Source organism: Bombina bombina, chromosome 8 (assembly GCF_027579735.1).
Source record: "Bombina bombina isolate aBomBom1 chromosome 8, aBomBom1.pri, whole genome shotgun sequence".
NCBI classification, from domain to species: domain Eukaryota; kingdom Metazoa; phylum Chordata; class Amphibia; order Anura; family Bombinatoridae; genus Bombina; species Bombina bombina.
Genome location: NC_069506.1, coordinates 97,380,305 through 97,397,530, shown reverse-complemented (window position 1 = coordinate 97,397,530; position 17,226 = coordinate 97,380,305). Strand labels below are relative to the sequence as shown.

At 41.3% G+C, this 17,226-nt stretch overlaps 1 protein-coding gene across 1 annotated transcript in view; it reads right to left on the bottom strand.

Annotated features, from left to right (window-relative positions):
• Positions 1-399: 399 nt before the first annotated feature.
• LOC128638486 (tyrosine-protein phosphatase non-receptor type 11-like) overlaps positions 400-17,226 on the bottom strand; it is a 372,663-nt gene continuing 355,836 nt past the window's right edge. The window contains 3 exon segments of the mRNA XM_053690465.1: positions 400-750; positions 1,712-1,829; positions 12,859-12,959. Of these exon segments, the coding sequence (XP_053546440.1) occupies positions 1,748-1,829; positions 12,859-12,959 (183 nt within the window). The 3' untranslated portion in view covers positions 400-750; positions 1,712-1,747.

The window sequence follows — 17,226 nt, the reverse complement described above, 5'->3', positions numbered from 1 at the left end:
TGTCCGCTCGACCTTGCATACGCTGTCGGCATTTATCATTGCACAAGCATTTCTAGTGATCGTATCGGATCAGGATGATTTCAGTCCGCCACCTAAAAGGTTTTACAATCGCTGATTTTTAACTTACAATTTCTAAAGGAATTATTGTCTATTCATCTAATCATGGGTTCCGCCATTTTGAAATCTGGCTCTCAATCTATTCCAGTGCTGATGTGTCTGCACACATGTAGCAATGCTCCTTCAGATACTTGCAGTGAAATCTAGGTTCCAAAATGGCCGCGACCATATTTAAAGGGTGGTGCATGAAGTGTTTAGTGTCCCTTTAAACACACACCTGAAGCTACATGTGATTTACAAGAAAAGCAAGTAAATATTTTTAACACAGTTAAACAAAAATGATGAAAATAATAAACAAAAGTCTTTATTTTTTTTAAAGTCATAGACCAAAGAATTTATTATACATTTTTACAAAACAAAGAATAAAACAGAAAAAAAAGTAATTAAAAATATTTAAAACTCAGTGGACTTTCTGAGGCACTTAAATAAATATTTTGCCGAGGCAAATAAAGATTGTTCTTCAGTAATAAGTTACGGTAGGTGTGCTCTCCCTCACAGCATCTCCATCTCTGCTTTTCCATTTGGGTGCCTCCATTTTGGAGCTGACTCGGGGGGGCAAGGCAAGGGTAAGCTGCAATACAGGGGGCAACTCCAGACAGCCATGGCCGAGAAACAGAGACAAAAGGTTGTGTCCTGCAAACACAAAGGCAATGGTTTGATTTAGAAAATAATGAGTAAAACCACACCCTCAGATCACAGTATTTATGTGGATCTTAACATCATGACTAAGGGCCTTTTGGCATGAAAATCTTCAAATAACAGACGGCCTTTGTGTGAGGTCTTTATTAAATCTATCTGAATAAAGTTTTTGTTTTTAATAGAATTTGAGTGCCAGTCTTTTATACCTACTACTGTCCTAATAACAATTCCCTCAACTTCCCAAAAACCAATAGTGCCTAATAAAAGTTGTTGGTGTTTCAAAGGGGAATGTTATTAAAAAAACCAAAACTTGCTATGTATGCGAGTCAGTAAATTTTATTTAACTGCTATCATTTCACAGATAAGATGCACACTCTTAAAACAATACTTCTTGAATAGGACAATAGTTTAAAGGGACAGTCTACTTGAACAGTTTTATTGTTAAAAAAATAGATAATCTCTTTATTACCCATTCCCCAGTTTTGCATAACCAACACTGTTATATTAATACACTTTTTTACTTCTGTGATTACCATGTATCTAAGACTCTGCAGACTGCCCCCTTATCTAATGTCTTTTAACAGACATGCATTTTAGCCAATCAGTGCAGACTCCTAGGTAACTCCACAGAAGTGAGCACAATGTTAGCTATATAACACACATAACCTAGCACTCTCTAGCACTGAGATAAGTGGCGATTTAAAAATGACATGCCCTATATGAATCATGCAAGTTTAATTTTGACTTGACTGTCCTTTTATTAGTGGATTTTCACATGAAGCCCAGAATCATAATAAAAATAATAATGCCAAAATTATAAATAATTTTAAAGTCTTGAGAAAAGTACACTTATGTAAATTACTGATATAAGCCTAAATTACATTCCAGGTGTAAAGTTTACTACCTAGTCATAAGGGCAAGATTCCATCATAACAGTAAATATAAAGAGACCTACTCATTTGTATCTGCGCATCTCGATCGCTGATGAGGTTTATCTGCCAGCATTACTTGTACTTGACATATGTGTGCTTCTAATATTCAGGTTTTCATAGACACAGGCGGAATCATCAACTCTGAAAAAAGGAAAACCGAATTTATGCTTACCTGATAAATTACTTTCTCCAAAGGTGTGTCCGGTCCACGGCGTCATCCATAACTTGTGGGAATATTCTCTTCCCCAACAGGAAATGGCAAAGAGCACAGCAAAAGCTGTCCATATAGTCCCTCCCAGGCTCCGCCCCCCAGTCATTCGACCGACGGATAGGAGAAAAAAAAGGAGAAACTATAGGGTGCCGTGGTGACTGTAGTGTATAAAGAAAGAAATTTTTCAAACCTGATTAAAAAACCAGGGCGGGCCGTGGACCGGACACAACGTTGGAGAAAGTAATTTATCAGGTAAGCATAAATTCTGTTTTCTCCAACATTGGTGTGTCCGGTCCACGGCGTCATCCATAACTTGTGGGAACCAATACCAAAGCTTTAGGACACGGATGAAGGGAGGGAGCCAATCAGGTTACCTAAACAGAAGGCACCACGGCTTGCAAAACCTTTCTCCCAAAAATAGCCTCAGAAGAAGCAAAAGTATCAAATTTGTAGAATTTGGCAAAAGTGTGCAGAGAAGACCAAGTCGCTGCCTTACATATCTGATCAACAGAAGCCTCGTTCTTGAAGGCCCATGTGGAAGCCACAGCCCTAGTAGAGTGAGCTGTGATTCGTTCAGGAGGCTGCCGTCCGGCAGTCTCATAAGCCAATCGGATGATGCTTTTCAGCCAGAAGGAAAGAGAGGTAGCAGTAGCTTTTTGACCTCTCCTCTTACCAGAATAAACGACAAACGGAGAAGAAGTTTGTCTGAAATCCTTTGTTGCTTCTAAATAGAACTTTAAAGCACTGACTACATCTAAATTGTGTAACAAACGTTCCTTCTTTGAAACTGGATTCGGACACAAAGAAGGAACAACTATTTCCTGGTTAATATTCTTGTTGGAAACAACTTTTGGAAAAAAAACAGGCTTGGTACGCAAAACAACCTTATCTGAATGGAACACCAGATAGGGTGGGTCACACTGCAAAGCAGATAATTCAGAAACTCTTCTAGCAGAAGAAATAGCAACCAAAAACAGAACTTTCCAAGATAATAACTTGATATCTATGGAATGTAAGGGTTCAAACGGAACCCCTTGAAGAACTGAAAGAACTAAATTTAGACTCCAGGGAGGAGTCAAAGGTCTGTAAACAGGCTTGATCCTGTACAAAAGCTTGAACATCTGGCACAGCTGCCAGTCGTTTGTGTAACAAGATAGATAGAGCAGAAATCTGTCCCTTTAGAGAACTCGCTGACAATCCCTTATCCAAACCTTCTTGGAGAAAGGAGAGGATCCTGGGAATTTTAATCTTACTCCATGAGAATCCCTGGGATTCACACCAACAGATATATCTTTTCCATATTTTATGGTAAATCTTTCTAGTCACAGGTTTTCTGGCTTGGACCAAAGTATCTATCACTGAATCCGAAAACCCGCGCTTGGATAAAATCAAGCGTTCAATTTCCAAGCAGTCAGCTGTAGAGAAATTAGATTTGGATGTTCGAATGGACCTTGCACTAGAAGATCCTGTCTCAAAGGTAGCTTCCATGGTGGAACCGATGACATATTCACCAGGTCTGCATACCAAGTCCTGCGTGGCCACGCAGGAGCTATCAGAATCACAGAGGCCTTCTCCTGTTTGATCCTGGCTACCAGCCTGGGAAGGAGAGGGAACGGTGGAAACGCATAAGCTAGGTTGAAGGACCAAGGCGCCACTAATGCATCCACTAGAGTCGCCTTGGGATCCCTGGATCTGGTCCCGTAGCAAGAAACCTTGAAGTTCTGACGAGACGCCAACAGATCCATGTCTGGAATGCCCCATAATTGAGTCAACTGGGCAAACACCTCCGGGTGAAGTTCCCACTCCCCCGGATGGAAAGTCTGACGACTCAGATAATCCGCCTCCCAGTTTTCTACTCCTGGGATGTGGATCGCAGATAGATGGCAGGAGTGATCCTCCGCCCATTTGATGATTTTGGACACCTCTCTCATCACCAGGGAACTCCTTGTTCCCCCCTGATGGTTGATGTAAGCAACAGTCGGCATGTTGTCTGACTGGAATCTTATGAATCTGGCCTTCGCTAGTTGAGGCCAAGCCCGGAGAGCATTGAATATCGCTCTCAGTTCCAGAATGTTTATCGGGAGAAGAGACTCTTCCCGAGACCATAGACCCTGAGCTTTCAGGGAATCCCAGAACCGCGCTCCAGCCTAATAGACTGGCGTCGGTCGTGACAATGACCCACTCTGGTCTGCGGAAGCTCATTCCCTGGGACAGATGATCCTGGGTCAGCCACCAACGGAGTGAGTCTCTGGTCATCTGGTCTACTTGAATCCTTGGAGACAAGTCTGTATAGTCCCCATTCCACTGCTTGAGCATGCACAGTTTTAATGGTCTTAGATGAATTCGAGCAAAAGGAACTATGTCCATTGCTGCAACCATCAACCCTACTACTTCCATGCACTGAGCTATGGAAGGCTGCAGAATAGAGTGAAGAACTTGACAAGAGTTTAGAAGCTTTGACTTTCTGACATCTGTCAGGAAAATCTTCATTTCTAAAGAATCTATTATTGTTCCCAAGAAGGGAACTCTTGTCGACGGAGACAGGGAACTCTTTTCTATGTTCACCTTCCACCCGTGAGATCTGAGAAAGGCTAGAACAATGTCTGTATGAGCCTTTGCTTTGGAAAGGGACGACGCTTGGATTAGGATGTCGTCCAGGTAAGGTGCCACTGCAATACACCACGCTGCTGTAGTGACAGGAATAATACACGAAATAGGTTGAAGGAGGTAACCTTGCTGTACAAAAAACTTTTTAAGCAAACCCTCCAATTTTTTATCCATAGGATCTTTGAAAGCACAATTGTCCTCAATAGGAATGGTCGTGCGTTTGGCTAGTGTAGAAACCGCCCCCTTGACCTTAGGGACTGTTTGCCATAAGTCCTTTCTGGGGTCGACCATAGGGAATAATTTCTTAAATATAGGAGGAGGGACAAAAGGTATGCCTGGCTTCTCCCACTCCTTATTCACTATGTCCGCCACCCGCTTGGGTATTGGAAAAGCGTCGGGGTGCACCGGGACCTCTAGGAACTTGTCCATCTTGCACAATTTTTCTGGGATGACCAGATTGTCACAATCATCCAAAGTAGATAGCACCTCTTTAAGCAATGCGCGGAGATGCTCTAATTTAAATTTAAATGTCACAACATCAGGTTCTGCCTGCTGAGAAATTCTTCCTGTATCAGAAATTTCCCCATCTGACAAAACCTCCCTCATTACCACTTCAGATTGGTGTGAGGGTATGACAGAAAAATTATCATCAGCGCCCTCCTGCTCTACAGTGTTTAAAACAGAGCAATCGCGCTTTCTCTGAAATGCTGGCATTTTGGATAAAATATTTGCTATGGAGTTATCCATTATTGCCGTCAATTGTTGCATAGTAACAAGCATTGGCGCGCTAGAAGTACTAGGGGTCTCCTGGGTGGGCAAAACTGGTGTAGACACAGACGGAGATGATGTAGAACTATGTCTACTTCCTTCATCTGAGGAATCATCTTGGGCAACTTTATTATCTGTGACAGTACTGTCCTTACCTTGTTTGGACGCTATGGCACAATTATCACACATATTAGAAGGGGGAATCACATTGGCTTCCATACATACAGAACATGATCTATCTGAAGGCACAGACATGTTAAACAGGCTTAAACTGGTTAATAAAGCACAAAAACCGTTTTAAAACAAAACCGTTACTGTCTCTTTAAATGTTAAACAGTGCACACTTTATTACTGAATATGTGAAAAACTATGAAGGATTTACCAAATTTTCACCACAGTGTCTTAAAGCATTCAAAGCATTGCACCCCAAATTTCAGGCTGTTAACCCTTAAAATGTGGAAACCGGAGCCATTTACAACTTTAACCCCCTTACAGTCCCAGCCCCAGCCTTTGCTGCGACTTCACCAATCCCAGGGGGGTATACGATACCAAATGAAACCTTCTAGGAACCTTTACAGTGAATTCCAGACCCACACACATGCAGCTGCATGTACTGCTCTCAAAAGTAACTGCGCAGTAATGGCGCGAAAATGAGGCTCTGCCTACTACAGAGAAGGCCCTTCCTGACTGGGAAGGTGTCTAAACAAGTGCCTGGCGTAAAAAACGTTCCCCAAAGTTATAAAAGTGTGAAATTCAACTTCAAACTGTATATAATACCTAAATAAAGCAATCGATTTAGCCCATAAAAGTGTCTACCAGTTTATAGCCCATAATAAGCCCTTTATTCTGTTTGAGACTAAGAAAATGGCTTACCGATCCCCATGAGGGGAAAAATGACAGCCTTCCAGCATTACACAGTCTTGTTAGAAAAATGGCTAGTCATACCTTAAGCAGAAAAGTCTGCAAACTGTTCCCCCAACTGAAGTTCTCTCAGCTCAACAGTCCTGTGTGGGAACAGCAATCTATTTTAGTTACTGCTGCTAAAATCCTCCTCCTCTTATAAACAGAACTCTTCATCTCTTTCTGTTTCAGAGTAAATAGTACATACCAGCACTATTTAAAATAACAAACTCTTGATAGAAGAATAAAAAACTACAACTAAACACCACATACTCTTCACCATCTCCGTGGAGATGCTACTTGTTCAGAGCGGCAAAGAGAATGACTGGGGGGGGCGGAGCCTGGGAGGGACTATATGGACAGCTTTTGCTGTGCTCTTTGCCATTTCCTGTTGGGGAAGAGAATATTCCCACAAGTTATGGATGACGCCGTGGACCGGAAACACCAATGTTGGAGAAATGGAGTACTTTAAGGGCTTAAAGGGACACAAAACCATTTTTTCCTTTGTATATGAATAGTATAAATCCACAGTTAAAAACTACTCACTGCAAAGGATCTGCATACAAAATAAGTATTTTATAAACATTTAAAACTGTCATTTTGTTAGCACAATTTGCAGAGCAGGGACATAACCACTAAAATTCCTCTAAAAACTTCATGTATCCTCTAATTAAACAAATTAAGGACAGATATAAATTAGCTACTACTGAAAAAAAATGTAAAAACAAATCCCAACAAAATAAATTCGATATATAACAAAGAATATATATTCAACTGTTCTCCAGTATTATCACGAGATGGCAGCAAAAACATAAATTATGCTTACCTGACAGAAGAGTCCACAGCAGCATTCACAACTTTTGGGAATTCAGAACCTGGCCACCAGGAGGAGGCAAAGACACCCCAGCCAAAGGCTTTAAATACCTCCCCCACTTCCCTTAGTCATTCTGCCAAGGGAACAAGGAACAGTAGTAAAAATATCAAGGTGAAAAAGTCCACAGCTCCATTCATTACTTTTGGGAAAACAATACCAAAGCTAGAGGACACTGAATGCAAAGAAAGGGTGGGTACAAAAGGCGGCCCCTTCGAAAAGGCACCACAGCCTGAAATTACCGACACCCTTATAAAAAATTATAAACGATACAGCTAAAAAAAAAAAAAAAAGGAAGCCCAGGTAACTGCACATCAGTTATATAACCTGCAAAGCCGGAGTCTGCTGAGCACAAAAGCCTCCAAGAAGTTAGCTCAGTGGCTCTCGACTCCCACGAAAAGTACCCCCGACCTAAAGGTCAAGAACCTCTATCTACCCCCGAGAGGGAGAATAGATAACTCCATAAGAGATCCAAAGGACCATCCAACACGGGCTCAAAACAAACTTAGAGCAACCCAAGTTTGCCACAGTATCATCGCTCAGGGAGACAAACTCCCTAGAAGCACAAAGACCAGAAAAGAAGTCCATACTCAGGATACAAACGTCACTAAGTTGACCCGAGGGCCACTCTCATATCCCTGACACAACACCATACCACATATGGTGCTCCAGAAAACCACGAGTTTCCTGTTGCATAACAGTCAAGTCGAAACCCACAGGCTAGACAAGCAGACAGCAGAGACAGGATAACTATCCCAGCAGCAAACAAAGAGCTCTCCAAGAGAACATCGAGCCACCTGAAACAAGAACTCGCGATGACCAGCCTCCAGGCAGCAAAGCTGACCCTAAGCCATCGTGGGACTCAACCCACCGAGTAACGCCGAAAAATCTTGACAACAGCTCCCGACTGGAAAATACCGGGCTCCCAGGAGCGTCCCCTCCCAGCAGCAGATGCCACCAAAGAAAGATGGACATCAAAAGTCCTTCCACCAAAGGGGAGGACAGACTCAAGAAAATAGAGCAAACCGATCCCCGACCTTCCCTCCAGGGTAATGGTCCCAGCCCAAAGGCTAGTTAAGACCGAAGACAAGAGTTCCAGACCTCTGGAAGAAAAAGGATGGATCTACGAGGAAGCAAAACCCACAAGTAGAACTCTACTACAACCGGCATGCTACCATTAGTCAGGACAGGAACTTCGTGCTCAGGTCCGAGAACCCCTACACTAGTGTTTTCCATAAAGAGGAACACTTCCCAAGGGAAGAGAGTACTCAGACCCCCAGCATCCAAATACCAGAATCCAGTAGATAACAGGAACCTTACCTGGGTTCAAACCCACAACCTTCTGCTTCAGGAACAGTGGAGTCAACCACTATTCCAAGATTCTGTGTACGCAAGTGGGGGAAAAAATCCCTACAAGACAAAAAAAACAAGGACCCACAAGTCTTCACAGATACTGAGATATCTCCAAATCAAGGAGAACGCACAAGAACCCATCCCCCACCCTAGGTGAGAGAGGGAACTAAGCAACGGAAAACACCCTACCAATAGAGGCGAGACCCTTCGGCCAATATTGCCATCCCAGTTGAAACGACACCTGGAGTCTACAAGAAAGCATTAGATGCCCCAGAAGACCAGTAGGGACCCATCAGAGGGACCTTAAAAACTTAAACCTCAAGCAGATATGAATCTCCCATGAGAGACAGAAACCTCACCCCCTTCAAAGGGACACATGGGAATCCAAACCCTAAGGTTAAGCAGAACCGTCCATGCCCGATCCAAGCAAGAGGCATGGTCCTAAGCCAGAGTCCTCGAAAAATATAATCGATCAAAAGATCTAACCTCCTGAGGAACCCTAAGCTGCCTCCTATGAGTAGGAGTGCACCATCTAAAGTCCGTAGACTTAAAGAACCTAGCAACAGCCTCAAACCCAAGAGTCTGAAAGAACTCCTGACCAGTTTAAGAATTGGGCACCTAGTACCCCTGGATCACAAGGTAACCCTTGTAGACAGGCTTAACTACCTGATCCACACGCTGGTGAGGATAAATGGTCATCTTCCTGATCCCAGAAAGGCGAAAAACTGTAATCGACCTCAGACCTCCACACTAAAGCCTGAAGGCTAGATCTGCAACGAGGTCGAAGGACAACACCCTAGCGTCAAAAGACCAAGGTATGACCAAGGGCAGATCCTATATGGAGAAGACGACAGTCTACAGAGATCCTTGCAGGATTGGTCTCCCAAAAACCCTTTAACAGTGCAAAGGCTGGGAGCCTTGCAGAAAGGTAGGATAACCCCTGCACTCCACGTACTAGAGCAAACGCAATGCTGAGCAAAGAAGGACATGCCCACACTTCCAAACAGATGACCCAATCCAAGATGGGAATGAAAGAGACTCCGCCACCGCAAAAGTAATGCTATTAGGCAAAGGAGTCAACATCTGGAAGAAACCGCAAGTGAGGATGCCAATCATTCACACTCAGAAAACTAGACCACTCCCAAGTCTAAAGGAATGAAAACGACGGTTCCGGGTCCCCAGGGACCTTTAAGAACCATGATATCTGAAAATGTCAGCCCCGTATCCCAAGTGAATAGCCAGAAAAGGCCAACTTAGATTGGAACTTACAACCCTCCATCCAGAAGCGTTGGATCTACACACTAGGCCCCATACTTCGAAGTAGGATCCGAGCCCGGAGTCCATATCAATAGGCCAAAGTGACATTCAGAATCCACATGATTCAATCATCACCACAAGGGTGACATGAACCCAAATAGCAGCAGAAAGTGCCCGACCAGTACCTGCCTGGTATAAGGACACTCCAGACCTGTCTAAGGCCCAAGAAAAAATGACCTGAAGGTTCGATAATAAGAACTAGAAAAACATAACTTTGTTATTCAAAAGTATGCAGCTTCCAGGGAAGTGCCTATGCGACCACAAAATCGCAAGTATCGTTTCCAGAGAAAGAACATTCCCAAAACGGAATTATATTAGACATTAGGTTAATAAAACAAATCAAACACATCCTATCCGGATCAAAATAAAAGTAAGGCAGCACCCATGGGTGAACACCCAATGTGAATGAATACGCCAATGGAACCAGCCGATCAGAGGCCCCATTTACCCAAGCTCAGAACTGGCACCGAAACATAAAAGAAAGAAAGAAAAAACGGAGACGTCAAGGAAATTAGCTTCATCCCCAAACATCTAATCAGCTTGATATCCAGCATCTAAGGCCTCAGATCCCTCAGTCCACTAGGACTGGAATCCTCTAGCACCGCCAAAACATGCCTTAAAAGGACACAGACATGCCAGCCTATAACGGAAGGCAAAATCATCCCTCGCCGGATCAATTAAATGACCCCGAGGTCCCCAGGAGTCCAAACTGAATCTTCCGGAGGAGTAAAGCCCATAGGGACACCTGCTTGCGTAGAAAAAAGAAGGTTCTGGGGTACATACCTCACGGAACCTGGAATCCTCGGAGGCGGAGAGCTCAACGCACTCTAAGGTCCCTGATTCGGGAGAAGAGAGCACTCTAGAACGGCAATCGGAACATAACTGATGGGCATGGATAACCCGGGCCATTTTATATTCATCACAAGACACATTCTCCATATCGGAGACATCCATGTCTAAGAAATCAGAATCCTCCATCCTCTTGGGATTACAAAAATGACAAACTCTAACTGGCACCTTTTTACACCCCCCAATGGCTGGGGCACTCACCACCTCCTGTGAACCAGACAACCCACGAGCAGAATCTCTCTGTCGCCACACAGTTAGCATACGGAAGTGGAAAACAATGTAACTGCACCCGGTCACGAGGCGCACCGTGCCAGTTACAAAAAGGCACGCAATTTCAAGAGATTGCGCCAATTCATGATAAGGCCGTTATGTTCCGAAAAGCCATGAGCCTAAGTATTACTACACATCAGCAGATAGACCCATATAACAAACATGATTAACGTCCCCCCCTGCTCACTAACACCCCTCAGGAGATATTAACCCATGATTCCTATTTAAGATAAAAGGAGTCCCACTGGGACCCTACCTTCTCTCGTTAACTTCACATAATAAAAAAAAATAACACAATCTTACCGGAATCAACACCATGGAACAGGAATACGGCCCTCCAAGTGTGACAGATAGTAGCCTCGCTTCTGACATGAACTTGAGTGAATAAAAGCAGGTAGCAAAACTCGTCAACGCTAATTGCCAAGGAGCTGTTAATATGAGTCGGGATGGTTTTGCAAGAAAGACTCTACCTGCATCTCCGGACTCTAACCTCCATCCATGCTCTCACTGAGAGGCTGACAGGATTACTTAAAATTCCAGTCCCATTTCGAAGAGTACTACCCTCCATAAGAGACTTAACTCGAACTTCTGACACTTCTCTGCCAAGCTCCTGTGACAAAAGGCACAGAATAACTGGGGGATATTTGAAGCCTTTGGCTAGGGTGTCTTTGCCTCCTCCTGGTTGCTAGGTTCTGAATTCCCAAAAGTAATGAATGCAGTTGTGGACTCTTCTTGTTTAAGAAGAAAAGTATGTTGCTTTTTTTATTTCCCTTGAATGCGTTCTCATATTATGGCATTTCTGCAAACTAAAATTCTCCTCTAAAAATGCTTGATCTGCTGAAATAAATGCGTTATGATTCATTTGGGTGCCACAAAAAACAATACTAAAGCAGATGTATAAATGCAATTAGCGCAAACAAGTAAAAATAGCTCCAGCATAGGGGCATGGTTAGGCTCAGCACTAAAGGGGTGAATAATATCTAAACTAAAGCGCAGGTGAAATAATCAGTTGTTCTGTAACCATGGTTAATAATCTGCTGTTACTAAGGCCCTGATTCTCAAAACCTCTCTGTTTAGGTGAGATATTTTAAAATGATCCTCCAGCACTGCGAGATCCCTAGTGAAAATTTCAAAAGGCAGATTTTGCTTTACTTCTCTAAGGGGCGTTCCCTGCATTTCTGTATGAGAAGAAAACACCTGCCCAGTACAATAAAGCACTGCATGACATGACAGTTCTGCTGCATTTACACTTTGTGCTTTCTATTTTATATCACTTTACAATTCAGATTAAATGTTATTACATTTTAACTATTTTGTATTATATTTTGAGTACAGTGGTGTATTTAGAATTGTGATTTTACAAATTTTGATTATAGAGCAGACTTCAGAGAAAGAACTGAATTTTCTAAGAAAAGGGAAAAATCTGGAAATCCCAGAGAGATGAGAGATGCCCTCCATAGAAAGTAATGAAGCTCTTCAAAGTGCAATGCAATTTGTATGTATGTATGTGTGTATATATATATATATATATATATATATATATATATATATATATATATATATATATATATATAAAAACAGAAATATACAAAGTATAATCCCAATTCGTTAAAGTAACATAGAAATGTAACAAAACTCTCATATCACGCAATACTGTATTGCACTGGGTTTGTCTCTCCTTCGTATATAGAAATAAGAGCGATCTCACAGTGCAGGAGAGTTTCATCCTTTTTCATTTAAATATTCAGTGAGTTCAGCCTCTGTGAAGTCTGAACTGCAATTCATCTCCAAGCTGGAGAATCTTTAAATATCAGGGTCTAAATGTGATCCAGAAAACATGGCCCATAGCTGAGGCCTAAGGACTAGAATTGAAGGATCCTCAATGCAAATAGTGTTTTGCTTTGAAGAGTTTGACCTGAATTAAATGGTTCTTATGGCATACGGATTCCTCGCTCTCTACTCTGGCTATTGCACACAACACATGGGCCTGCCTGAAACACACAGACAGAGGTCCCATACATTACCTAGGCTGACTTTGGACTGTGGTTGATGGTGATTTAGCTTTTATTTTCTCTCCCAATGGATATTGAATGTTGGTGTAATCCCGATCAATCTTCTTGCTTCTCTATAGTAAAACAAACAAAAAAACGCTTATATAATATACCAATATCCTGACGTTTTTTTGTTTTTTTTTTATAAAAGGGACAGACTACTTGAAAATGTTTATCGTTTAAGAAGATAGATAATCCCTTTATAACCCATCCCCCAGTTTTGCATAACCAACCACTGTTATATTAATACACTCTTTACCTCTGTGATTACCTTGTATCGAAGTCGATGCAGACTGCCCCTTTATCTCTTTTTACAAACTTGCATTTCAGCCAATTAGTACTGACTCATAAATAACGCCACTGGAGTGAGCACAATGTTTATCTATATGGTACACGTGAACAAGCACTGCCTAGTTTTTAAAAGCTAATAAAATGCACCGAGATAAGAGGTTGCCTTCAAGGTTGTAGAAATCGGCATATGAGCCTACCTAAGTTTAGTCTTTAACAAAGAATACCAAGAGAACAAAACAAATGTGATGATTAAAAAGTACATTGGAAAAATGTTTAAAATCGCATGCCCTATATAAATCATGAAAGATTAATTTTGACTTTACTGTCCTCCCTTTAACTAAAAGGGGCATAAGGAAGGAAGATGATTATAATCCACATGAATACACCGATGCCAGGAATATTAAGCAGCCCTACTGTGTCTAATGCACTCATTCTGGGTACAGTCTTACTGACTTGCACATATTTCCTTTCTATAAAATGTGTCTGAGTGATGAGGAATGTCTTGTTAAGATATAGCAGCTGGGCATGTTGTAGGAGCGGCATAAAGCTGTATTAAGTCAACATTTATTTGAATTCTTTTTGTAACGCCTTGTCACTTTGGCAGCAGGGTTTTTTCAACCTGTATAAGGTTCCCATGGATATTGCTAGATGCCACTTTGTTTTTAGCAACTGATGATACCTTTTAGTGGACCATTGTATTCCGCTGTCAAGAGTGCTGCATTCATTCCACTGTAATGTTCTGAAAGCCTATGGAATGTATCATATTAATATATGCTAATTCTCTAAAAATATTCCTTCTTGGACTAAAATAAGAACTATTTTTCCTGTATAGTTGTGGGCACCTCTTACTGGCAAGTTCAGTTTCCCCCCCCAGCTGTAGTGAATAACTATGTTGTTTAAAGGGACACTGAACCCAAATTTTTTCTTTCGTGATTCAGACAGAGCATGCCATTTTTAAGCAACTTTCTAATTTACTCCTATTATCAAGTGTTCTTCATTCTCTTGGTATCTTTAATTGAAAAGCAAGAATGTAAGTTTAGATGCCGGCCCATTTTTGGTGAACAACCTGGGTTGTTCTTGCCGATTGGTGGATTGATTTAACCGACCAATAAACAAGTGCTGAACCAAAAAAATAACAGATGCAAATAAAGATAGCAAGAGAATGAAGAAAAATTGATAATAGGAGTAAATGAAAAAGTTGCTTAAAATGTCATGCTCTATCTGAATCACAAAATAAAAAAATTGGGTTCAGTGTCCCTTTAACTGGCAGCCAATATGCCTTACATGAATCATCAGATTATTGGTCCTAATTTAAAGGGATATGAAACCCAAAAATGTTCTTTTCTCATTCAGACAGAACATAGCATTTGTAAAAAGCTTCCAATTTACTTCTAATGATCAGATTTGCTTCTTTCCCATGCTATTCTGTGTTGAAGAGATACCTTGGTGGGCATCTGGTGCACAACATGACAGGAAATAGTGCTGCCATCTAGTGCTCTTGCAAATGGATAACATTCTTGCAAAACTGCTGCCATCGAGTGCTCTTGCAAATGGATAACATTCTTGCAAAACTGCTGCCATCTAGTGCTCTTGCAAATGGATAACATTCTTGCAAAACTGCTGCCATCTAGTGCTCTTGCAAATGGATAACATTCTTGCAAAACTGCTGCCATCTAGTGCTCTTGCAGATGGATAACATTCTTGCAAAACTGCTGCCATCTAGTGCTCTTGCAAATTAATAACATTCTTGCAAAACTGCTGCCATCTAGTGCTCTTGCAGATGGATAACATTCTTGCAAAACTGCTGCCATCTAGTGCTCTTGCAAATGGATAACATTCTTGCAAAACTGCTGCCATCGAGTGCTCTTGCAAATGGATAACATTCTTGCAAAACTGCTGCCATCTAGTGCTCTTGCAGATGGATAACATTCTTGCAAAACTGCTGCCATCTAGTGCTCTTGCAGATGGATAACATTCTTGCAAAACTGCTGCCATCTAGTGCTCTTGCAGATGGATAACATTCTTGCAAAACTGCTGCCATCTAGTGCTCTTGCAAATGGATAACATTCTTGCAAAACTGCTGCCATATAGTGCTCTTGCAGATGGATAACATTCTTGCAAAACTGCTGCCATCTAGTGCTCTTGCAAATGGATAACATTCTTGCAAAACTGCTGCCATATAGTGCTCTTGCAAATGGATAACATTCTTGCAAAACTGCTGCCATCGAGTGCTCTTGCAAATGGATAACATTCTTGCAAAACTGCTGCCATCTAGTGCTCTTGCAAATGGATAACATTCTTGCAAAACTGCTGCCATCTAGTGCTCTTGCAAATGGATAACATTCTTGCAAAACTGCTGCCATCTAGTGCTCTTGCAAATGGATAACATTCTTGCAAAACTGCTGCCATCTAGTGCTCTTGCAAATGGATAACATTCTTGCAAAACTGCTGCCATCTAGTGCTCTTGCAAATGGATAACATTCTTGCAAAACTGCTGCCCTCTAGTGCTCTTGCAGATGGATAACATTCTTGCAAAACTGCTGCCATCTAGTGCTCTTGCAAATGGATAACATTCTTGCAAAACTGCTGCCATCTAGTGCTCTTGCAAATGGATAACATTCTTGCAAAACTGCTACCATCTAGTGCTCTTGCAGATGGATAACATTCTTGCAAAACTGCTGCCATCTAGTGCTCTTGCAGATGGATAACATTCTTGCAAAACTGCTGCCATCTAGTGCTCTTGCAGATGGATAACATTCTTGCAAAACTGCTGCCATCTAGTGCTCTTGCAGATGGATAACATTCTTGCAAAACTGCTGCCATCTAGTGCTCTTGCAAATGGATAACATTCTTGCAAAACTGCTGCCATCTAGTGCTCTTGCAAATGGATAACATTCTTGCAAAACTGCTGCCATATAGTGCTCTAGAATTGGGCTGGCTCCTAAGCATACATCTCTTCTTTTCAACAAAAGATACCAAGAGAACGAAGAAAAAAAATTTAATAATAGAAGTAAATTAGAAAGTTGTTTAAAATTGCATGCTCTCACACTCTGTAACACATACGGTCCAAATGTATTTGATCCAGAATACTGGAATGCTCTCCAGTCGAAACTCCTATCTTACACAGAAGGCTCTCTAATCATTGGTGGCGATTTTAATATGACACCTCAATGCCCAATAGACAGATTAAGACAAGACACTAAACATCTGAAGCAAAAAAGAGACAATTTAGAAACCAAGCTATATAAAAAAATCATGCACAATTTAGCCATATACGACATATGGAGAAACCAAAATCCAACTGCTCATAGTTACACCTGCCTCTCGAAGGCCCATAAAACCATGTCTAGAATAGACATTTTTTTGATTGACGAGCGTATTCCAGTATCAAGGGTCAAAGCGACAATCATGCCGATATTACTATCAGATCATGCACCTATTTCTCTTGAAATACATTTAGCAGATGCACACTCTTCTTCTTCACGCTTCTTTTTTCCCTACTATTTAACATCAGACCTAAAGTTTAAAAAATGGCTATCAAACAAATATAAAGAGTATGCACATTTCAATAGAGAACATCTTAATAGCCCCGAAATATTCTGGGAAACGGCGAAAGCTGTAATGAGGGGGGAAATTATTGCTTATGGTGCTATGCTATTAAAAAAAACTAGGCTTAGGGAAAAAGAATCTTATAGATTTTTGCTGAATTCTTATAATCAATATCTTTCTGATAGAACCCCTGTCAACTGGGCAAATTATCTACGAGCGAAAAATGAGAGAGATGCCTTTGTATTATCTCAAGAAACACAAAGAGAATTGAAAACTCAAACTAGAATGTACAGGTATGGCAACAAGTCAGGCAGAATATTGGCTAAACTAATCAAAAACGAAAAAAAACAATTAAATATAGATAAATTGCTACATAAAGGGGAACATGTTACTAAACCAGATGATATCCTGACGATATTTTATGAATATTTTAAAGAACTGTATACACCAAAAACTACTGAGGTAAATAAATCCGCTGAGTTTTGGAGTGAAATTGAACAT